Below are 24,386 nucleotides of genomic sequence, written 5' to 3'. Positions count from 1 at the left end.
GACAATAGAGTAAATGTTGTTGATAGACTTATTGAAAGTTTAAGCAATAAGTTATCAACTATTACTAGAATAACATTAGGCTTCTCCACATCCCCTATTTTTAAGTTTTATTTTACAATAGACCCAAGGTTTTAAAAGATATACTGGGACATAAAAATTGTAGATTTTACTTCTTCTAACCCCTTGAGATAATTTAAACCTCTTTTTTTAGGTTAAACAAATCTAAAAAGATATATAATTTTTAAAAGCCAGCCTCTCGAACTTCTATTTATTTCTCTCCCTTCGTCTTTTCCATCTCCCCTCACTCTTTCTCCTCCTGCTCTCTATCTTCACGTTTTCCTCCTGCTCTCTATTCTTCACGTTTTCCATCTCTCACCCCTCACTCTCTGTCCTCCCAAGTACACAATATATATATATATATATATATATATATAGAAAACATAAGATAGAGAGAGAAACAAGAGTGTAGAGAAAGCTACTCCCACATAAACGCGATCAGCTCTCCATAACTCCCTAAATCTTATGGATCAAAGCTTTAGATACCCTCCTTTTGAATTCAAGATGATGATAATCAAGGCAATGACCCCAGGACCTATGACGATGAATGGGAGCTTGAATGGCGATGGCTCTGAAATAGTGGATTGGGAGCTCAAGCTAGGATGAATGCTTGTTCAAAAGAGGAGCCTATATTATGATCGGACTTCTTCTACTCCAGCTCCCACCCTTAGGATTCGAGTAAAATATGGAGCTTCGATGCATGAGATCCACATCAATTCTCAAGCCACGTTTGGAGAGTTGAAGAAATTTCTTGTATCCCAGACAAGACTTCACACTCAGGACCAAAAGCTTATCTTTAAAGACAATAAGAGGATTCTAATGCTTATTTGAACGTGGCAGCAGTGAAGGACAAGTCAAAGATTGTGTTGATCGAATATCCCACTAATCAGAAGAGAAGGTATATTGAGATGAGGAAAAATGCAAAGGTGGAGAGAGATAAGTTTGCATTTTTTAAATCCGAAAAGGACAATGGTAGGGGTGGCAATGGGGCGGGGATGGGTCGGGTCTGGCTGGACCCTGGGTTCAGGTTTTGGACTCGGACCTAACCTATTAGGTCCAAAAAGTGGACCCATACCTGTACTCATCGGGTATCGGGTCTACCGTATTGGGTCTCGGGTCCCATTGTCACCCTCACTATGAGCTTATTTTTTTCTCATTTTTTTTCTTTTTTTCACCCGTATTATTAGCAGTAAGATCACAATCACCTGTTATTAGATTTTAAGCTGTGTGCTTTCTTGTTTAATACCTAAAGACGACTATTAGTTTTAATCAATGGTTTAAAAAACGGATCGGTGACCCCGATCGGGCTTCCAAAAAACCGATCCGGATTGGCGAATCGGCGATCCGGATAGGAAATCGGGTGAATCGGTCAGAATAAAGCTTAAAAAAAATTCAAAAAAATTATTAAAATTCATTATAAATATTGTTTTTTAGGAATTCAATAAAAAATGAGGGTACTCCATTAAGAATTTTCATGTTTTTGAATGAATATGCGAATATTGATATGTTCTTTCCCTGCATGAACCGCCATTCAACATTTAATTTACAGTATTTCGTGCTCATCCCTACACTGTTGCTGTTGGGACTCGATATGTGAATAATATGGCTGGGATAGGGTGGCCTCAGAATCATCATCTCTCTCATTTTCTCTTTGAATAATATGGATTAAAAAAAAAAAAAACAAATTTTCAAAAAAATTGATCATGGATTAAAAAAAAAATCACAAATTTTCAAAAAATTCTATCATGGATTACAAAAAAAAATTCGATCATGGATTAAAAAAAAAAATCACAAATTTTAAAAAAATTCAATCATGGATTACATAAAATTCGATCATGGATTACATAAAATTCGATCATGGATTACATAAAATTCGATCATGGATTACAAAAAAAAACAAACAAAAAAAAACAAAAAATTCAATCGTGGATTACAAAAAAAGAAAAAAACAGTTCGTTCATGGATTACAAAAAATTCAATCATGGATTACAAAAAACTCTATCATGGGTTACAAAAAAAGCAAAAAACAAAAAATTCAATCATGGATTACAAAAAAAAAAAAAAAACATTTCATGGATTACAAAAAAAAAACAAACATTTCGATCACGTATTACAAAACATTCGATCATGGATTACAAAAAATTCTATCATGGGTTACAAAAAAAAAAAAAAAGCGATCATGGATTACAAGAAAAGAAAACAAACATTTCGATCATGGATTACAAAAAATTCTATTATGGGTTACAAAAAACCAAAAAATTCGATCATGGATTACAAAAAAACAAAAACAATTCGATCATGGATTACAAAAAAATCGATCAAGTATTATAAAAAAATCTATAATGGATTACAAAAAAAAAAAAAAAAAAAAAAAAAAAAAAACCGTATGGACTCGCCGATTCCGTATAGTGAATCGGCGAGTCATTGTGCGGAATCGTCCGGTTCTCTCTAGAACCGGACGACTTCCGATTTTTCAACCGATCCGGTCCCTTTTCGCGAATTTCGAGTCGAACCGGGCGAGTCCGGTTCGACTCGACGTTTTTTAAAAACCTGGTTTTAATTATATACGATCCTTAATACACCAAATGAATAGGGTTTAAAGTAATATATTTTAGGGAAAATTACAAAAACCTCCAAGATCACACTTGCTATGTAACTTACCCCCAACCTAAGTTTTTTTCTCACTTTTTTCCCAAAAAACACACTTTCTATACAAATATCCCCCAAGGGAAAAAGTTCATTTTTTTTAGACAGAAATGCCCTTCCCGTACACAAAAATCAATTTGGCCAAATTTGACGTTGACTTTCGAAGCTCATTGCTGGAACGAGCCATCGTAGTTTCGGAGCGCATGATCCAATGTCGGAGAGCGCATAGATAGTGCCGGAGTGTTGTGACTTCAGAGTGTTACACTACCGAAGTATGCATAGATAGTGCCGGAGCGTTATGGCTTTAGAGTGTTGCACTGCCGGAGCGCGCATAGATAGTGTCGGAGCGTTGTGACTTTAAAGTGTTGCGCTACCGGAGCGCGCATAGACAGTGCCGGAGCGTTGTGACTTTAGAGTGTTGCATTGTCGGAGCGCATAGATAGTGCCAGAGCATTGTGACTCCAGAGTGTTGCACTGCTGGAGCTCACTTACACAGTATCGGAGCGTATCATCTACTGCTGAAGCGCACATACACAGTGCCGAAGCATTATGACTCTAGATTCTACTGACGGAGCGTACTTACACAGTGCTGGAGCACAAATAGATAGTGCCGGAGTGCACATAGACAATGCCGAAGCATTGTGACTCCAAAGTGTTGCACTGTCGAAGCGCACTTACCGGAGCACACATCTACTATCAGAGCACACATACATAGTGCCGGAGCGCTGTGACTATAGATTCCACTGCCGGAGTACACTTACACAGTGTTGGAGCACATGATCCATTGCCGAAGCGCTGTGACTCCAGAGTGTTGCACTGCTGGAGCGCACTTACATAGAGGAGAGAGAGGCGTAGGTAATGTAAAAGTAAGAGATCGTACTTTAAGCATTTTTTATTTTTTATTTGGTTGGTGGGTATTTGCATAGAAAGTATATTTTTGGAAAAAAATTGAGAGAAAATGTTAGGTTGGGGTAAGTTATATAGAAAGTGAAGTCTTGGTTTTTTTTTTTTTTGTAATTTTTTCTTACAAAATATTTTATTTCTAACTGTTTCCAGATATGTGTTGGGTCCCTCTAGAGTGTACCCAGACCCGTATAATGTTTGGGTCTAAATTTTAGACCCGAACCTGACCCGTTGAATCCAAAATGCTCGACCCATACCCAATGGGGTATGGTTCCATTGCCTCCGCTAAACAATGGCTGAGAAGGAGACAATTAAATTTTAAAAACAATAATGCCACCGATGGTTTGGATGCATAGTTTGTGTGGGTTACTAAAATTTCGGGTGGCCTTAGCAGACCCTAAAGGGATATTAAAAAAGAAATTTCCCGCCAATTCTCTCTCTACAAAGAAAATGCATATCACAGACCCATGAATCGCTTCTCTCTCTAGAGGAGGCCATGGCCATGGCCGAAACCCCTGCAAATGCCAAAAACCGGCGAACCCTAACATCCAAAGACCAGGAAACCCCTGCAAATGCCAAAAACGGGCGAACCCTAGCATCCGAAGACCAGGAAACCCAAATTTCTCCATCATCCATTCTAGCATTTCCTTCCACACCATCAAATCCTGCCCCTCGAAGACCTGCGAGAAAGCTTGCGTTCAATCCAGAACATTCTGCTATACAAGGCACAGTGAGTTACGCTGATTCATTTGAGACGCCTAAACCTTCTAAAAATGGGAAAAGAACTGGTACTAGAAAGACAGAAGCTGTTCAAGAGAAAAAAGGTTTGGTTGATGATGGTGAAAATAGCAAAAAATCCCGCATTCAAAAAAACAATGGGGAAAGATCGTCTGAGCTTTTGTTGTCTCCGATCTCTCCAGATATATCAGAATGTAGGAAGAGAAAGAGGTTGTTTGCTGAACCAGAAGCTTCTGCATTTTCTGGAAAGGGAAATGGTGTGTCTAGCACAAATGGTGGACGATCGGTTTCCAGAAAAGGAAAATCAGGGCATTCAGTAGAGGAAGATGGGAGCTCAGGGAAAAATGTTGCCACAAAAAATGGAAAATGGAAGAAGGAATTTGCCAAAAATGGGAAGTCGGGGAAAGTTTATGATGATCTTGTAGTGTTGAGAAACACAAGGTCCAGCCAAAATGCAAGGAAAAACAAGAAAAATGAACAAAATTCGTTGAAATTCAGTGGCCATGGAGTTGAGAAAAAGGGAAACCTGGGGCTTAAAAAGAAAAGAGTGTTTTATAAGAAGATTGTCTACGATGGTGCTGAATTCTCAGTTGGTGATGATGTATATGTGAAGAGGAGAGAAAATGCAAGCTCTGATGGTGAGGATCCAGAGGTCGAGGAATGTAGGGTTTGTTTCAGGTCAGGGAGAGCTGTGATGATCGAGTGTGATGAATGTTTAGGGGGTTTTCATCTCAGGTGTCTCAAGCCTCCATTGAAGGAGGTACCTGAAGGGGATTGGGTTTGTGGGTTTTGTGAAGCTCGTAAAAATGGGGTTGTAGTAGAACTACCAAAGCCACCAAAAGGGAAGAAGATTAGCAGGACAGCTAGAGAGAAGCTTCTTTCGAGTGACCTTTGGGCTGCTCGTATTGAGAGGTAAAGCATGAATGCATTTTCTCTTTTCATGTTTCTCCTGATTGTGATTTCTGAGAGGAAAAGTGAACTGAATGCATTCATGCTCTATGGCCTCTTATGTTCCTCCTCTTTGTCCATCTTGATTGTGATCATGCTCTCTCTCTCTGCCCCGGGGCTTACAGTGGTTTCCGGTGTATTTATCTTCTAATTTTAAGAGATAACATGTGGATTAGAGTGAATCTTTTTGGCACGTGCTCAGAGTGGGTTTGTCTGAACCTTCTGCTTAAATGGTAGCTATATTACTACATGCATAGCAAATATTCCATAAATTTCCAGTGGTTGAATTTGTCCTTTTACTTTTTTGAAAAATTAACATAGGATCTGGTAGGAATGGAAATCAAGAAGCAACATTCTGACCATCTATGCCATAAGCCCTTTCTGGAATTTGTCCATATCTAGAATCGTTTTGCAGCATGCCTCTGAATCGAGGATTTGGAGAGTATTATTGAGAAATTTGTACTTAGTGAAATCTGGACAAGGCAAATTATTGTCAAAGTTTGAAGTTTACTATATTGAGGCGGAGTAATTTGCTATCCAAACTAGCAAGATATTGGAGGCCTTTATATGTTTTTGTTTATTTTAATACAACTACATTTTATGCACTTTTTGAGGCTCGAAATGGATGCAGCATATGGAAGGAAACTGATGGCAACTATTGGTGTAAGGCTCGGTGGTATCTCATTCCTGAAGAGACAACGATCGGAAGGCAACCTCATAATCTGCGTCGGGAAATTTTCAGGACAAATGATTTTGATGACATTGAGGTATGTTAGCTCCACTTTCGTTCGCCAACTCCTTTCACAATGAACACGGGACCTTAGCAAGTGATCTATTTTGTGAGAAGGTTTAATCTTGTCAACAAATTAATTATCTTCTGAAATCAAATTCTTTATAATTTCCTCACAGCTCACAGATAGGAACTTACGTTATGAAATTATTTGATCTTGTACTTGAAACTTAAATTTATGAAACTATCAAGTTGTTACACTCGTTGACATAGCCCAAGTGAGATAAAATAAAGATGCATCAACCCTGCAAATACTACATGATAAATTTAAGTGCTAGAAAATGTTAGAGTTTGCAGTGCTCATTGTGCAACTATTGATATTATACAAAGTCCTAATTGCACGCAGTACCATCATTTGGCTTGACGCATTGTTGGGAATTGACTTGAATGTTAGCTGTTTCGAATGTCAAATGTAGTTTCATACTTATGTTCATCTAAATTGATGGCCTATTCTTCACTTAACTTGATCTGTTCGAATGTCAAATATGGTTTCCTACTTACATTCATCTAAATTGATGGCCCTTTCTTCACTTAACTCGATCTGCTCGTAATGTGTGTTCACATGTGGACGTGTTCATGTGGGTGTTCGAATGTCAAATATGGTTTCCTACTTACATTCATCTAAATTGATGGCCCTTTCTTCACTTAACTCGATCTGCTCGTAATGTGTGTTCACATGTGGACGTGTTCATGTGGGTGTGCGCAGCTGCGGATCTGGTATGCATAAGTGTGCGCAGCTGCGGATCTGGTATGCATAAGTGTGCGCAGCTACGGATCTGGTATGCATAAGTGCGCGCAGCTGCGGATCTGGTATGCATAAGTGTGCGCAGCTACGGATCTGGTATGCATAAGTGCGCGCAGCTGCGGATCTGGTATGCATAAGTGTGCACACGCATGTGTTCTACATACGCATATATACATACGCACATTGATGCCTGCCTACGTACCCCACATTCATGCATACATGCATGCATGCATACATCCATTCACACCTACCTATGCATTTGTTAGAAGTCAGGACCTGTTATTAGTTCAGTTGTGCTGCACATTGTGAATCTATTGACAAGTTATGAAGTCCTTTGTTTTTTGTTCCTTTCTATGTTTATTAATGATTCTCATTTTTGTAGATGGAATCTGTCTTCAGACATTGCTATGTTATGACCCCAAAAGAATTTTCAAAATCCAGCAATGATGGTGATGATGTCTTTCTCTGTGAGTATGAGTATGATGTTCAATGGCATACTTTCAAGCGCATTGCTGATATTGATAATGACGAAGAGGTAGGATGGTCTGAATCATGCACATTACATGGTTTTTTTACTATGGACTCATGCAAGAAGAGTTCATTTAGGAGCTTATTTGTTTAAGTGGAACTATTTTGGTCACTGTTTTGCCAGAGTTATACAGATGGAGACACTGAAGACTGGGATTCTTCAAAAGATTCGGGCTCTGATATGGAGGAGGAATATGAATATGAGCAGGAACGTCTGAAAGGAGTCTCAGCAGCTAAAAACTCATGTCATATGCATGAACCGGCAGCTGTATGATAGAAGCTTTTCATGTTTCTAAAATTTTGGGTGACCAGATTTTCTTATTACAATTAATTTACGTCACTTAAGTTTGTTTGGCTAATGTACTTCAGCTATTGGTTTTCTCATTTAGAACTCGCGAAAAGGGCAAATATTTGGGCTTCAGAGAATAGGGACTAAGAAAATTCCAGAGCATGTGAGGTTTCATAAGCAGACAGAACTCGAAAGGGCAAAAGCAACACTCTTGTTAGCAACATTGCCCAAATCACTGCCTTGCAGAAACAAGTACACCCAATGCTATTTTATGTACTTTCATAGACTTTCAAGACAATTTTTTTTGTTCCTAATGCAAGCATTTGATTATCTATTAGAGAAATGGAGGATATTGCTGCATTTATCAGAGGAGCAATTAGTGGAGATCAATGCCTTGGAAGGTGCCTCTATATCCATGGCGTTCCTGGGACTGGCAAGGTAACATTTTTTATCAATTAGAGGGGTTCAGGTACTTTATTTGTGAAATGTTTGTCTGAGCATGTGCTTTGCATCTAACATGTACTAAGTATGTTTACATCAAACATGTACTAAGCAGTGCTTCTTCATCTACTGCAAAATGCAGACTATGAGCGTACTAGCTGTGATGAGGCATCTGAAGTGTGAAGTTGATGCAGGAAGGCTACAGCCTCATCGCTTTGTTGAGATAAATAGTCTGAAGTTGGCCTCTCCAGAGAATATATACAAGGTAACGATTTTTTTACCTATTTAGGTAAATATGGTGACAAGTTTGTACGTAATATGTCATTGTTTTACACATGGTGTAGCATGTAATTATCAAACTGAAAAAGAAAAAGAATATAGGGTTCATTAACTTTGTACCATAGTTGTTGGAGGCAAGGGCAGGTTCGGGAGCAGGATAGGTTCGGAAAACGCCGAACCACCATAGGGTGGAAGCTCCCTAGGGTTAGGATTGGCGCCCTTACATTCAACAAGTTAAAGAGCAAAATCCTAGTATATCTAGGAGCGAGATCCCATGCCACTGGGATCGAGGTTTTGACTTGGAGGAATCTAAGCTCCACTATATATAAAACAAGATAAAATAATAGTATATGATAAAATTAGGATTCAGCCGATGCCTGCTCAATCTATTATCATACACGTTAGCTTATTCCCAATGTCATAACTATAGTATTCCAATTTACTACAATAACATAATTTAACAATATCATAAATTGGCTTACTATGATATTAGATTGTAATTTTTTAATATGGTAGTTCTAGTATACCACGATGAGATATGCACCATAGTTTAATATATTACAAAGAAATAAATCTATAGTACCAAGGAAAATACTAGTAGTTCAATTAATAGTACAACTCTTCTCCTTGAAGGAATCCTACATTCATGTAGACTGAGATCCCTATTCGTCTATACCCAGCTCCCTATAAGATTCCCTAGAGGAATCACGGATCGAGTTCCTAAGATGGGACTGTGGCCTTACCCCGAAGGTTCCCTCAACTATGCTTTATACATATGGGCTGTTAATTTTTATTTATGGGTGTTCTTGTTGCTGGTAGGTCGACTCAACTTTGCTAAAACCAAATGCTACTTTTTGTAGGTTCTATATGAAGCATTAAGTGGGCACCGGGTTGGCTGGAAGAAGGCCTTTCACCTGCTAAATGAGCGGTTTTCAGAGAGCAATCGGTTGAGCAAAGAAGAAACCCAGCCCTGTGTCTTACTTATAGATGAGCTCGATCTCTTAGTAACCCGCAATCAATCGGTATAATTTTTTTTTTTGCAGTTTATATTTTCATTATTTACATTTATAATACCTAATACAAACCTGCAATTTGCTAAAGGTTATGGGGGATTATTCTTACTGTAGAATCTACTTGTTATCTTTTATATATTTTCCTTTGCAGTTTATATTTTCATTATTTACACTTATAATACCTAATACAAACCTGCAATTTTCTCAACGGGATGGGGGGATTATTCTTACTGTAGAATCTACTTGTTATCTTGGTTAGAATCATGCCTTTCTCATCACATCGCAGGTTTTATACAACGTACTTGATTGGCCCTCTAGAGCACACTCCAAGTTGGTTGTCATAGGTATGTCAAATTTTAGCCAGATTCTTTTGTTATCTGTGTTGTATTCGTTCATAGGTCAAAAGCTAATGGTTCTACGTACAGGGATAGCAAATACTATGGATCTTCCAGAAAAGTTGCTTCCTCGTATTACAAGCAGAATGGGTATGCAGCGGCTATGTTTTGGTCCATATTCTTATCAACAACTGCAAGAGATCATATCCACTCGTCTTAAGGGCATTGATGCATTTGAGAATCAGGCGATTGAATTTGCATCAAGAAAGGTGGGTTTGATCTAGCTATGTTAAACCTCTCTTTGATTACAAATTTCATTGACTTTTCGTTTCCTATATCAGATAGCTCACATTTGTATTGGATATGTTTCCGTGCTTGCATGTATAGATCGTTAAATATAGACATCCAAGTTTTTTTTTTTTGGGTGATATTCTTTCGGATGCTATCGTATATTGCACAATATGCATTGTCATTGATCCATATGTTCATCTATTTATACTCGTGGGCTTTTGTTTACATTCAGGTTGCAGCCATTTCGGGGGATGCTCGGCGTGCCTTGGAACTGTGTCGGCGTGCTGCAGAGCTAGCAGATTATCAACTTAAGCAAACAGTGGGATCCACAAATTCTTCTCACAATGCCAAAGCAGGTAATATTCTGTTCTGATATTGAACAAACAGGGCACCTTTCATGATTCCAATTCTTGTATGTCAATGACTTTCAGTTGGTGCGGCAGGGTAGTGAGCCTTGCCCGATCTTAATGCAAAAATATGAGAAGCAATTAATCATATGCACATGTAATCCTAATAATGTATTTCAAATAGAAACCACTGCAGTAGGATCTTGCAGAAAATATTCTAGTAATGCCATAGCTGCCAGTACATAGCGTATGTCTTCTTTTTGGGGGTGAAGGGGACTGGAGGCCATTTGGAATCTATTTTTGAAGTGGATATCATTGTCGTTCGTTGACCATGTTTCTGATCTGTTCCACTATTCACTTTGGGACATTGGTAAATCGGTACTCTGTATTCCTGTGGTTTTTGAAGATTGTTGCACTCTTGTTTTTGACACCCACAATAAAGAAAGAAACTGGTGATTTACGCTAGAAATCTGATGTTACAGAAATCAAATAATAATAAACTGAAATATTGATGCGCTCCTTTATTTATTGATTTGCCTTAGTACTGTTCTTGTTGGAGACATTGAGCTTTCACAAGATACAAGTTCAGCTTTTTATTTTCCTATGTTCCCAGGAAAATGTCTGGTTGGGATGGCTGAAGTAGAAGCTGCTATACATGAAATGTTTCAAGCACCTCATATTCAGGTGAGAACAATTCAAGTAGTTCCTCAATCATGAAAAATGACTCCAGAGAAAAATATGCTCAAATCCAATGACCATAGAAACCATATTTCATTGGGATCATGACCATATTATTATCTAATAGAATAGATGGTGATTGAGTGCATGAACCATCATGAGGGTTGTGTGCTATTTTTGTGCATCCCACAATTCCACTTGGTCTCCATCTCGGCCCATTATTCCAAGATGGTCACAACCCAAATGAACTATGGTCCATTGGATTATTTAATAACCATGACAATTTGCTTCGCTTTGGAATGCTGGGGATGCCAACCTACAAATGTTAGGCTTGAGATGAAAAGTTCCATGTCTCTTGATCATGTTGCTTGACCACCCCATGAGCCCGTCATTGATCAATTTAGGTGGTTATGCTCTCTGATGAAAAGCAGAAATTTTGGTTACCCATGGAGCATGCAGAATACTATGGTTCTCTCCTCCTTCACGAGACTTATTTCTGATGCCTACAGAATAGATTTATTAGTTTTTATTTTTCCCTCAGGTGATCAAAGGATGTTCAAAATTAAGTAAAATCATGCTGGTTGCCTTGGTCCGCGAGCTCTACAAAACGGGGATGGCTGAAACCACCTTTGACAAGGTAAGTTTGTGAGCTTCTTGAGGAATTTTGGCTGCCTCAGAGGTAATTCAAGTAGGAAACAATTTAAGGCCAATTATGTATGGGTGTGGCTTCTGCAACCTTAAACAATCCAATTAAGGCGCACCTCCAAATTTTATCATAACATGTAATTTTGGTATAAAAAATTCTTAGGATTATCCAAAAATCTATTTTCATATCTAATTCTAAAATTATAAACTTCAAAAATGGTTAAAATGAAGTAGATCTACAAACATATGAAAATCTTGAAAATGGATGGTCTAGATAATATGTTGAAAGATGTGCTATTTCTGGGACTCAAAATCTCTCTTTTTTTCATATTTTTGAGGTGCATCTTTAATTCTACATTTTAAGGTTGCAACCTTATATAAACTTTTCCCAGTATTGTAGTGTATCTATCTATCTCTAAAAGTGGCCGTTGAGCTTTTCTGGAGCCATTTAATCTTGGAGACCGAGATCAACGTATAGTGCAATTAACTAAAAACTTGTATCCTCTTCTAAGAAGTTCGCTGTTTTAGATCCCTTGTTTGTATTTGGTGTGTACAATGCAGCTTGCAGTGTCTGTTGCTTCTCTCTGTGCAAGCCATGGAGAAAAATGTCCGGGATGGGATATCCTCTTTAAACTTGGGTAAGTAGATTATGTCAATCAATGATCTTGTATTTGTCAAAGAGAATTTTGCTGCAAAAGTGAACAAAGGCTATCTGTTTAGGGTTTGGATGGAGCTCTATCTTTTATTCATTTCTAACATTATAATTTTGGGGAGTGATCAATTCAAAAGAAAGAGTTTGGGTGAAATACTGGAGTTTCTTTTGCTAGCTTGCAGAAAATTTTATGATTTTTTTCCTGTTTGATACAAAATTGTCCTTTGTGATTGAGCGGTATGTTAAAAGCTCAAAATCTTTGGATGACAAATGATACTGTCATCGTTTGGGAATCATGTTTGAGTTAGGTTACCTCATCATATGCCAAAATATATCTTTATAAAACATTTAAACTTCAGTTTTCACATCAGATATCCCCATTGGAGCTAAGGTCAAACCTGCATTCTTGGCCCATGCTTTATGCATTCATCTAAGATTTGCAACAGTGTGGGTTACAGGTGGTAGTGATACACTGTCATCAGGAAGTACAGTTAATCTCTGTTATCCATCAATTGTTGTTCTCCCAAAATATCACTAGGTCAGTGGATGGTGTACTTTCAATGCAAATAAACTCACCTCGATTACCTTGCAGTTGCAAGCTCGGGGAATGCCGATTACTTCTTTGTGAGCCCGGAACTCGACATAGCTTGCAGAAATTGCAGCTGAACTTTCCAAGGTCAGATTTCCATTATTTTCTCATCATTTGTCTGAGGGAACTTTGTGTGCCAATTTTTTAAATTATTTCACCTGTGCTTTTATGACAGCGATGATGTGGCTTTTGCATTGAAGGACTGTGCAGAGCTGCCTTGGATTTCCAAGTACTTGTAGCCTGCAATCTTAATTCCCCACAAACAAGTTTCTTGTTGATTTATAAGTTTTTCCTTTTATTATTATTAGCCTTTTTATATGAGGCAAGTGAGAGGAATGCAAGTGAAAGACTTTTACTGCTGGATATGATTTTTTTCTTTTTTTTTTCATCAAGGGAGTTGAAAAAGAATTTAGAACTCTATAATGGAGGATGAGAGAAAGATTGCTACAAGCTGAACAGGTGGAATATCTTTATCTAAGAACTATTTTTTCATTGAGTTAATAATACACCCCTTGTCTACTTTCTACCCCTTTTATGGCTGAAACTGAACTGCATGGGAGGCCCAGAAGAAATACTTCAAGCCCAAAGCATAAAATAATTAGAACGCCAATGGTGTTTATGGAATTGTTTCAAAGAACAAGCTCTTTCTTTTTCCTCTCTATTGGGAGGCTGTAGTGATAGACTGCTCATCAAATGATCTCTGCCATGCCCACGCTTGACAATATATGGCACAAGAGATAAACATTCTATTGGTGAAGGTAAGGCCACCATTCCTTTTCTCCTTACTTCCTCATTGTTGTAAGAACCGGTTCTTTTGCGGTTTCTCTTGAGCAGGTCCCTGGCAGTCCATAGTCCCTTTGTTGAGGCTGGAAGCTGTCTCCAAGGGTCATTATGTAATTTGTAGTGTAGAATCTGGTCATACCATAGAATTAGCTTCAGAAGAGTGCCAAAGCTAAGACCAATGAAAGATCTAAGCAGCTCTATTAATTATTGTTAGTGTAATTATCAGAGATAACATAAGAGTTGCTTAATCAAAAAGCATTTTACTCAAATATGCAATGATGTAATTTTTAGTGAAGAATTTGGTCATTACATAGATGAGCTTCAGAATAGTGCTGACACTGAAATCGAGGAAAGATTTAAGCAGCACTTTGATTTCTCTATTTAATTATTTTCAGTGTGATTATCAGAGATATCAAGGAGCTGCATACCCTTATTACTGAAAAATGTTTCACTACATACATATGTTTGTTGACTTCAAAATGCTACAAAATTATTACTAAGGTTTTTAAAAAACAATTCATCATTCCATTACCTGCAATGTTTCAAAAAGCGCTAGGCAGGTCCTCCGCCCAGCGCCTAAGCGGGTGCCCAGAACCTGTGCGGCCCAGTCGAATCCAAAAAGGATGTATAGTAAAAAATGCTTCTAAGGATTCAAAATCTTCTAAAACACCTCCAACAGATTTATAGAACATCAAAAATTAAATCTAATATCAACGGGTGATGTTTTGATCAATTTTTGTTGAACTTTGAAAAAAAAATAATTTTGCCCGCCTAAGGCAAGGTGGAGGCCATGGGTGGCTGCCTTGGGCTGGGTGTTGGCCTCCCGCCTAGGCGAGCACCACCACCTAGATTGGCCGCCTAGCTTTGGGCAATGCGCCAAGGCCTTTTGGACTGCCTAGGCGGGCCACCTAGGCGCTAGGTGGTCTGCTTTTTGAATAACTGATTACGTAGGTGTGTGATTTTGAGAGAGAGAGAGATGGAATGTAGGCGAAGTATCAAAGTAGGCAAAAAAGTGTTTACTACGAGAGAGAGAGAGAGAGAGAGAGAGAGAGAGAGAGAGAGAGAGAGAGAGAGAATGTAGGCGAAGTATCAAAGTAGGCAAAAAAGTGTTTACTACGAATCTAGAGGTTTCTGAAAAAGCATAAAACCATTGTTATGATATTTATTTTGGAGCCCTCTTTTGGGTTGGCTATGGAAGACAAGTGCTTGTGTGCTTCAGCGAAAAGGGGGAAGTCAGTGGGCATTTTTTAGGGTGTATTTGTTTTTATGAAAGTATTTTTTCAGTTTTTGAAAAAGTTCTACATTTGTTTCACACTTTCCATGAAAAGTTCAAAACTAATCTTTCAACAAAAGTTCCCATTCTTTGTTAAAAAGTGAAAGATTAAATTCTTAGGGGGTTTAAGAACTTGATCTTTCAGAACTTTTTTGTTGATCACTATTCACTATGCATAATGTAAATACATAATATTAATATTATTAATAGAGTAATGATCCTATAGGACCCTCCTCCACCTATGTGTGTAGGACTCTAAAGGATCACCATTAAAGTTGACATGGATCTCTAGAAAATTTATCACATGGGTGTAGAACTTGACTTTTCTATAGATTTATAGAAAAATTTGGATCTCTAGAAAAATTATCCTATAAGACCCTCCCCCACTTATGTGTATAAGACCCTAAAGGATAACCATTAAAGTTGACATGGATCTCTAGAAAAATTATCACATGGGTGTGGGACTTGACTTCTCTAGAAAAATTATCACATGGTGATCTTTTGGGGTCCTACACATAGGTGGGGGGAAGGGGGGTTCCTATAAGATCATTTCTCTTATATAATATCATGTTATAATAATATTATATTATATCATATTAATAAGAGAAATGACCTACATGGGTTCAAAAGGATGACAAAATGCCATAGTGCCACTGATTTACTAGATAGGTGGTACTTTTGGCCCTACGGATATGTTAGATCCATGGTGCCTTGTAGCGCCATGAAGTACATGTCTTGAGAACACAACCCTAATCGAAGATCTAACATGCAACAATTTTGAGTTCTAAATCACGGGAAGTTTCCTCCCACCCAAAGTAATCCATGTTCTTAACTATTATTCACCACCACCGCTGCCTAGTCTCTCCTTTGTTTCCCATGCCCCCGACCTCATTCCCCCATCTTGGCCACCCAACCCCTCCTTCCAGCCAGTCTCTACTCTCTACCAATCAATTGCCCATTTCTCCACACTCATTACTGTCCCCAATTTTTAGAGCACAAATTCACACATCTAACCTTGTCCCTGAGAGGCCTCCCCCCCTCCCCCTCCGCCAAGAGGATTTGCCCTGAGAATCAGCCTAGATTGTTAATGAGGAGGAGATCATGATGAGTCCAAGCTCGAGATGTTGGAAGAAATGGCTTCGGCTACAATGGAACTGCCACTGATCTCTAGGAAATCATTCAGAACAACACGGTTCAGGTAAGGAGTAAGGGTATTACGCCAACTCCTCAACCAACATAAACTATGATGCTCAACTCCCCCAGAGTTCGACATCTTCCTCCTTTCCCAACATCCACTCTCCCACACGCCACCCAAGGCCACTCACTTTATTCTCCCATCCTCCCAAATGAGGATTATCACATGGAACATTTGGGGGATTGACGATCCCCAAAAGAAGTAACAATTCTCACTTTCTCTACCCAATAAACTCAAAAAATCAAAGCCATCTCAAAAACAAAATCTTCTTTGGCTCAACTTTCCGACATTAGAAGCATTTGAGGTAGATGAACCTGCCAGTGGATTGCCTTAGAAGCTTTAGGAACCTCAAGAGGAATATGGGTCTTTTAGGACCCTTCCATCCATATTCTCTGTTCTAGCTCTACAAGGGTCTATTGAATATACCTCACCAGAACCCCTAACAATTTCTCGTGGAAGTTCATGGCAGTGTATGTATAATAGACCCAATCCTAAGCAAGTCTTGTGGAACAAGCTTAACTTGGTGGTCAAGTCCCCTCCCAATCCTTGGGTCCTCGGTGGAGATTTCAATGTTCTCAGACAGTTGTATGAGTCCAGCTGAAACTTCAGAATCACTGCTTGTATGTTACCTTTATTGGATTTCATTTCAGAGAACAATCTCATCGACATAACCCTTAATGGCTCCTCCTATACTTTGTCCAAGCATTCCTCCAACCGACCCTTGGCAAGCTCGACCACATTCTGATATCCTCCTAAAGGGATGATAAGTTCCTCGGCACCCACTCCTACTTGGCCAGGCCAACTTCTGGCAAACACATCTTCTAGAAACCCTACCAATCGCCACTGGTGCTAAACTCTTTAGGTTCGAACTAATCTGGCTAGAAGACCCCTCTTCCGACAACCTGGTTTGCAACTGGTGGTGGTCGTCTGCCAATGGGTGGGTCGGCTTTAGACTCAAAGATGCGCTTGCTCAAACAAACAAGTAAAGAGTGGAGTAGAACAAAACCTATCAACTTTGGATGCCTCGAAACCTCCCTTCACACAGAAATTAAGGATCTTGACTCTCCAAAAGAGACCAGAAATCGATCAACTGTTGAGACTCAAAGGAAAGGAGGAAGGATGCCAAATCCGAGTATACCTCCAAATTCTCAAAAAGGGATTTACTGGTATCAAAGATCCACAGTCAAGCGGCTAGGAGTGGGTGACAAAAATACAGCTTTCTTTCATAGAATAGCTAGTTGCAGTTGTCGAGCCAACTCCATGCCAAAATCTCTAATGGTCAAAACTTGTTTGTTGAACCCAATGTGGTGGACTTTGTCACTATATCCTTTCTCTAAAGTCTGTATTATGTCCAATCAGGGGCTCGTTCTCACTTTGCTAACCTCTCATTCCTTACCTTGAACTCCAACTTTGCTAACCTTTCTTAGCCTTTTGTCGATGACTTTTACCACAAAAGCATCATCAACAAAGAAATGAATGCCACTTTCATTGCCCTCATCCCCAAAGTTGAGGGAAAGACCATCAGCTCCACTTATAAAATCATCTCCAAGGTCCTTGCCTTTAGGCTTAAAACTGCCTTGGATCAAGTCATTTCCAAAAACTCTAATGGTTATGTTAATAATAGGCATATCTTCTATGAAGCCCTTGGTCTCACAAAGCCTTACATTATAGGCACCAAATAAAAAAGCTTGGATTTACTTTGAAACTGGACTGGGAAAAGACTAATGACCATGTCAACTGGGCAATCCTTGACTCAATCCTACTCAAAATTGGATCCTTATTGGCAAATCATGGTGGCACTTACCACTAACGGACCAACCATAAATTTTTTTGGTGCTAGGTACTCTAGAAATGTGGCACTGATCCGCTGGGCTGTTTTCCTGATAGGAACCCAAGAGCCGCAGTCTCCTGTGGATTTTTCAGAAACTCTTACAGTTGTGAGAGTTTCTCATGCCTTTTTATAAGGTTCAAAAGTAAATTTTGGAGTAAAAGCTCTCTTTTGGACCCACACTTGGATGGGCAATCAATCACTCAAAGAAATTTGGGCAAATCTCCTGGTTGTTGCTATCAACCCCAATACCACTGCTTGTTATTTCCAACAAAACAACAGTAACCAGACCAAGACACCAACGTAGAGGAGAGCTCCAAGACTATGAATTTGATGACCTCACAGCCTTCTTCCCTCTTGTTTCATCAAGGGTTCTGGGTGTGAAAGGGTAAACATGGGCTAAAGCTCACTCTAGGGTTTTCTTAGTGGCCTCCTCCTATAAAGCACTCCACCCTGCCTCCTCCCACTCTTTCTCCACTCACAACAAAGCCTGGCCCAACCACCAAACACCCCCCCCCCCCCCCCCCCCCCCCCAACCAAAAATAAAAAGAAAATAAAATCCAAGCCTTAACCTAGCTTGTTATCTCCAAATGAAACTTACCTTTAAGCCAACTAAAAAGGAGATGATTCAACCTTGCAGAAGACACCCACTTTGCGGAGAGGAAGAAGAAACTCGCATGTCTTTCGAGAAGCCAAATGTCGCATGAGAGCACTGCAGAAAGAGCTGGAGATCTCATGAATTTTTGGGCCAACAATTGCAAGCTTCTTAACAGCTTCTCCAAAACAGGTTTCGAATCTTACTGGAGGGATGTACTTCAATCCAAACCAACCAACCAGTATGGACCCTGGCCCCTCAAGGGATCATAAAGGTTAACATAGACGGATGCTCCATGGGTGGAAGTGGCAATTGGATCAGGTCGACCCGCTGTGTAAACTGGGTCCAGGTGTTGGATCTGGTGGGTCGGGTCCAATTCCAAATGACTTCGACCCGACTGGGCTCAGATTGGGTGTTCGGGTCCAGCTTGGACCTTATTCGAATCAACCCGGTATATGTAAGTATATAATATATAATTATGTAAGGTAAATAATATTAACCATATATTATAAAATATATAAAATAAATTAACTATATATTATAAAATATATAAAATAAAGTTTTCATTTCTAGACCTGAAGCCAACCTGACCGGTCGGGTCAGGGTGACCCCAGCCCAACACATTGCCACCCCCATCCATGGGGAACCCAGGTCCATGCGGTGTTGGTGGAATTTTCAGAGACTCGAGGGGACGACTCTTTTTCCGCCTACATCAGTTTCGACGATTCCAATTGGGCGGTGTTGGTGGAATTTTCAGAGACTCGAGGGAACGACTCTTTTTCCACCTACATCAGTTTCGACGATTCCAATTGGGCAGAAGCAAATACCCCTCTCGAAGCTCTCAAGAGATTCAATTAAAGTTGGGGCAACCACTAGCTTATAGAAACTGACTCCAAAGCCATTATTTCTTGGGCATCTTGCACTTCACAATCTCCTTGGTGACTAACGGATATTTTTGACGACATTGCTCATTTATGCAGGCCACTTTGCACCAACTTCCATCATGCGTGGAATGGAGGCAAACTCGATAGCTGATTCGCTAGCAAAATGGAACTGCCCTTGCAACCACACCTTTCTAGCTGCAATTCTTTGGATTTTTCTGTAATTTCATAGAATATTCTTGGTCTTTTATTTTTTACTTTTTTTGGGTAGAAGCCCTGTTTGTGGGATGCCTACCTCAGTGATCTCTCTCCGTAATTCTCTCTGCTGCTCCACGACTATGACGGGTCGTACATCTCTCTCTCTTCACCCCCTTCTCCCACCTCTTCTCTCTTCTTTCTCACCCCCCCTGCTTTTATCTCTGTTCTCTCTCCACCCTGCTGTCTCTTCCTCCACCTCTCTCTCTCTACCTTAACCAACTTCTCTCTGCTTCTCTGCTCTGCTTCCATATGCTGTATCTCTCCTCCTTCACCTCTCCTTATTCCCAAACCACCATCTTTTGGCTTCATGATTTCCGAGACTCGAGGTGTGCTATGTGATTTTTTTATTGATTTTTTGATTGTACAGATCTGAGCACCTGGTATATGATGCTTACATCCACATGTTGCGGGATTTTCAAAAAACTCATATCATATGTTAATATTTGTCACCAATTCTTAAAAAAAAAAGAAAAGAAAAAAGACGATTGAGGTGTGCAGTTGACATATACCCTCCTATGATAATGAATAGTCAATTACAAATTGAAAAAGAACCAGAAAAAATAATATACAAACAAGGGATAGAGTAGGCAAAACCTGTATAAATGTTGAGAAGACATCATCTTCCACTAGTTTTGAGTACTCCTCAGCTCAATCATAATTGTGATTTTGAGACTGTTTATCAGCCTCAAGCATGACAGATTCACAATAAAGAAACCTTATCCAGATTTTTTGTACATTTGCCAACTTAAATTCTCGTTCTCTTTCATTTATTTGCTGCAAGATAATGTAATCATTTAGAAAGATTGCTGTCTCACCAATTCATTGTACAAAGCCTCCAAGGAAGTGGCATTTATTTTCACGCAGCTTTACCCGAAGGATATTGACCAGATTTGAGATCTCATCCTCAAGGATGAGAACTGCAAAACTATCAAAATTGATCACATTCTCATAGGGCAAGAAGATCCCATCCTGCAACAAGGGAGAATAAGACATCTGACTTAATTATCATAAGCAGATATGAGAAGGAACCATTACAAGTGCGGAAGGTCCCATTCTGCAATAAGGGAGAATAAAACATCTGACCTAATTATCCTAAACAGATATGAGAAGGAACCATTACAGGTCCAGAAATGACTCCAATAAAGAACCAACTATACCATACACCAGCGTATGGAAGATTCAATCATAAGAAAGGAAAGTTGCTGCATTTAACATAAAGTAGAAACCTTTTTTTTTTTTTGGGAAGTGTTAACAAAGTAGAAACAATTCTTTGTGTTGAGGAATAAAAACAATGTGTTTTACACATTCATGATAACAACACTAAATACATTAGGAATAAAAACACGGGCTATTTAGGAAAAAAAATCACTTGAGTTCTTTTATTTAAGAAAATAGGCCTCTTAAGTTTTGGTTTACGATTTTAGGCCTACCACTTTTTCTGAATGGAGAAGTGACAAATTTGCTCCTCCTTATAAAAATTTAATATTATGGAAATACGTTTTACAAATACTTCTTTTGATTTTTTTAAAGATTTCTGAGGAGCGAAATTACATGCACGCAAGGCTTTTGCAAAGGTTTGTTATGGAATAATGATGGATTTTTCCAGACTCACAGAGCTAACAAACTGGAAGAATGCTCAAGCCAAAGGATTTTTCCGGTAAATGTTAGAGAGAGAATAGATTTAAGCTTGAGATTGCAAAACCACCTTTCCTCGGTGCTAATATCAGAATTCGATGAGACCGCTGATCTGAACCCAATTTTCCTCTGCAACAAAACCAGCATTCTGTGCCTACAAAACCACTTTTAGATCCACTATCTCAGAGCTTCAGAGAAAACTAGAGAGAGAGAGTGAGGCAAAAACAAAGGGATAGAGAAGTCAAGAGTGCTCAAGTGCACAAGAGAGGTGCAGGGAAAAAAGAGAATGGACAGGGGATACGCATGGGGAAGAGGAAACTTGTCTATAGACCATTCCTCGTTAGTACACCACAAACCCAAACTTCTCTGAGCTCTGTAGATTCTAGAGAGACGTTGCTCAAGAACCATCGATAGTTCATTGGAAGCAAAAGAGTTTTAGGGATAGCCTTCAAGTTTTCTTGATCGATAGTTTATTGGAAGCAAAAGATTGTTAGGGTTAGGCTTCAGGTTTTGAAATCATTTGAACTCTCAAAATATCTTCTCATTTCAATTTTACTAGGATCTCATGAAAACTTACCATTCTCAAAAACTATAGAATAACTTCCCTGATCCATTTTGTATGACGTCCGTTTTCTCCCTTGTTGGTTTACAATGGCTTTCGAACTGGATTGAGATCAATGCAAATGAAGTTGGAACGATAAATTTCTCTTCAATTGCTTATATTCTCACTGTTATCTGTATTATCATGGTTTCCCACTTATCTTGTGAATTTTCTCTTACGAATAATTTTTTATTTTTTTTTGGAATGCGACTCTTGCTGACACTTGTGGGTTTTTATTACTGATACTGGGCGAAGGGAGGTGGGCTGATCTCTTCCGGATCCTCATCGATGGCTTATCAGTTTGCAGATAAAGAAGAAGAGAGACAGAGAGAAAGGATCCTCATCGACAGCCCGATGATTTGCAGATAAAGAAAGAAGAGAGGAAGAGGAAGAGTTAGAGAAAGGAGATTTTCATGGGCCTGAAATCCCAAATAGAACCTTAAAAAAAAAATTCATAAAAAGTATATCTATAATATAATATAATTTTTAACAGGGATTGGCAAAATTGTCACTGCTCCATCTAGAAAAAGTGGGAGGGCTAGAGTCATAAACCAAAACATAAGAGGCCCATTTCCTCTGAAAAAAAAAAAAAAGAGATGACTAAAGATAGAACTTGCCAACTCTTCATGGTAATAATCTGAGCGTTCAGGAGTAATAATCACATCTGATGCATGCTGTTTTCCCAGCTTTCCTTCTTTGTTTGGAGTTGAGCCAAATTCTGCAGCTAATTTCTGCCTAATAATACCCATACTAAAGCTGAGAAAATTAGACGAGTCACAAAAATCAGAACAGAAAACCCAATTTTATAGCTTACACAAGACGCGAAATTTCACATCTAGAAAATGATGTTTTGGGTCACACACCTTTCTTCACTCCTGCCAACTTCATAAGCAGCTCCTAAGTTCCCATTAAAATACAATAGCGTCATTCGCTCTCCCAATGGTCTGTATGGAAATAAATTTCATGTCAATTAGAACACACTTATCAAATAGGGAAAGGGTACTATTATCCAATGCACTATTCGACTCAAATGCATCTGGTCATCCCCGTCTAATGAAATTATGAATAGTAATGAGAGTTGGACCAGTGTTCACAAAATCGAATTGGAACGGTTAATTGGATATGGGCTCGGAAGCAGTTTAACCGGCCTAGTAAACCTCCTGATTCAACCATTCTAGCCACGCAAGCCCCGGACGATCAAAAAGTATTTAAAAAATAAAAAAGATACAAAAAAAATCTACTAAAATAGGATAAGCATATAAAGAATGATTAAAACAAAACACATTCAAACGAAGTTGAAAATTAATGACAAAAGTGGAGTTTAGCGAATCGATTTGTGCTTAGGGGTATTTTCAAAATTTTGATGGGAAAATATAAAAGTGAGTAGTAATGATCAAAACAATTTTTTATTTTTACTATAATGTAGAGAATATTAAAAATACATTACAAACCAAATTCCTTATTTTTTGAGAATTTATATATATATTTTAAAAAATACTGGTCCATCATTAAAACCGTCCAGAACCAGAACTGGCTAGTGGCCGGTTCCGATCTAACCAGACAGTTAGTGGTTAGATCGTCCGGTTTTTCCAACAGTGAGTTGGACCTATCAAAACAGGGCATGGCAGTAGTGTACAATGGAAAACTATAGTCCATTTAGGTCATCAGAGTCCAATGGAAAGATCGATACTGAAAGCGTAGAAAGGTGAGAATATGACATGACCCTGACAGGGAGTCCAATCTCTCGCACCCTAATCATTTCATAGGATTGTAATGACCCCAATGGGCTATGGTTTCCACGGTCCATTGGGTTATGGCATATACCTCCAAAAAAAAAAAAAAAAAGAAAAAAAATTAAAAAAAAAAAAAAAATCAACCTCAGGGGTTTTTTTCAGTGTCTCGAGGTATACCTGGCCCATTCTCTTGATTTGAGAGCTAAAGCGTCAGGTGGTTTCCATGCACGAAGCACAAGATCCTTGTCTGGGTCGAAGCATACATGATCCGCTCTTTTTTCACGAGGAATTCGGTCCCATTTGTCACGCTCAAAAGCCATTGTCGAGTAGTTGTGCTTTGAATTTGTGTTTCCCCAATGCAATGCACTACCATCATGCGGTTCCAAATCTCCTTTGGGGCCGCACAAGCACCTTCATCCCAGGAAAAAAACTGTCTCCAAAGAAAGGAAAGGAAAGTGTTAGAATACATGGAGAGATGCACCACATAGACCAGTGTTCAAAAAATTGGTGAGTCGGATTGGGATTGCCTCATCCTACTCGCAAACACAGACAAACATATATCACTCTCCCCATGCATCATTAAGAAAAAATCATCAACAGAATATAGTGTAAAAGAATGGGAAAAAAGGAATTAGGGTTTAAAAAATTCCCGTAAGGGGGTCTATTCTAAATCAATGAGAAACTAGATCC

General features: G+C 38.9%; 2 protein-coding genes and 1 non-coding gene across 6 annotated transcripts; 2 read left to right on the top strand and 1 right to left on the bottom strand.

The window, feature by feature from the left end:
• The first annotated feature begins 4,039 nt into the window (after positions 1-4,039).
• On the top strand, positions 4,040-13,433 carry LOC18439981 (origin of replication complex subunit 1). The gene is made up of 16 exons (XM_020670663.2): positions 4,040-5,256; positions 5,924-6,059; positions 7,210-7,362; positions 7,480-7,623; positions 7,745-7,896; positions 7,983-8,082; positions 8,228-8,350; positions 9,225-9,386; positions 9,664-9,721; positions 9,803-9,981; positions 10,236-10,359; positions 10,964-11,034; positions 11,570-11,665; positions 12,235-12,311; positions 12,918-13,001; positions 13,090-13,433. The coding sequence occupies exons 1-16, from the start codon at positions 4,103-4,105 to the stop codon at positions 13,151-13,153; spliced, it is 2,877 nt and encodes a 958-aa protein (XP_020526322.1). The 5' UTR covers positions 4,040-4,102; the 3' UTR covers positions 13,154-13,433.
• LOC148782705 (small nucleolar RNA snoR28) lies at positions 7,270-7,347 on the top strand. The gene has a single exon (XR_016053165.1). It is a non-coding gene; the product is annotated as a small nucleolar RNA snoR28 (small nucleolar RNA).
• Positions 13,384-24,146, bottom strand: LOC105421094 (uncharacterized). Of its 4 annotated transcripts, none has more exons than XM_088863109.1 (5): positions 23,874-24,146; positions 22,827-22,907; positions 22,581-22,719; positions 20,322-20,696; positions 13,384-13,826 (listed from the first exon to the last, which is right to left on the bottom strand). In XM_088863109.1, exons 1-4 carry the CDS (start codon positions 24,014-24,016, stop codon positions 20,547-20,549), a joined length of 513 nt encoding a protein of 170 aa, XP_088719235.1. In that variant the 5' UTR covers positions 24,017-24,146; the 3' UTR covers positions 13,384-13,826; positions 20,322-20,546. The 4 variants fall into 4 exon arrangements, with proteins under 4 accessions (XP_088719235.1, XP_088719236.1, XP_088719237.1 ...); XM_088863110.1 differs by having other exon boundaries at positions 22,581-22,713; XM_088863111.1 differs by having other exon boundaries at positions 20,543-20,696; positions 22,581-22,713.
• Between the last annotated feature and the right edge of the window lie 240 nt (positions 24,147-24,386).

This window comes from Amborella trichopoda, chromosome 3 (genome assembly GCF_054954075.1).
Source record: "Amborella trichopoda isolate Santa Cruz 75 chromosome 3, AtrichopodaSantaCruz75HAP2 v2.0, whole genome shotgun sequence".
NCBI classification, from domain to species: domain Eukaryota; kingdom Viridiplantae; phylum Streptophyta; class Magnoliopsida; order Amborellales; family Amborellaceae; genus Amborella; species Amborella trichopoda.
This window is presented reverse-complemented; position numbering and strand designations above follow the sequence as displayed.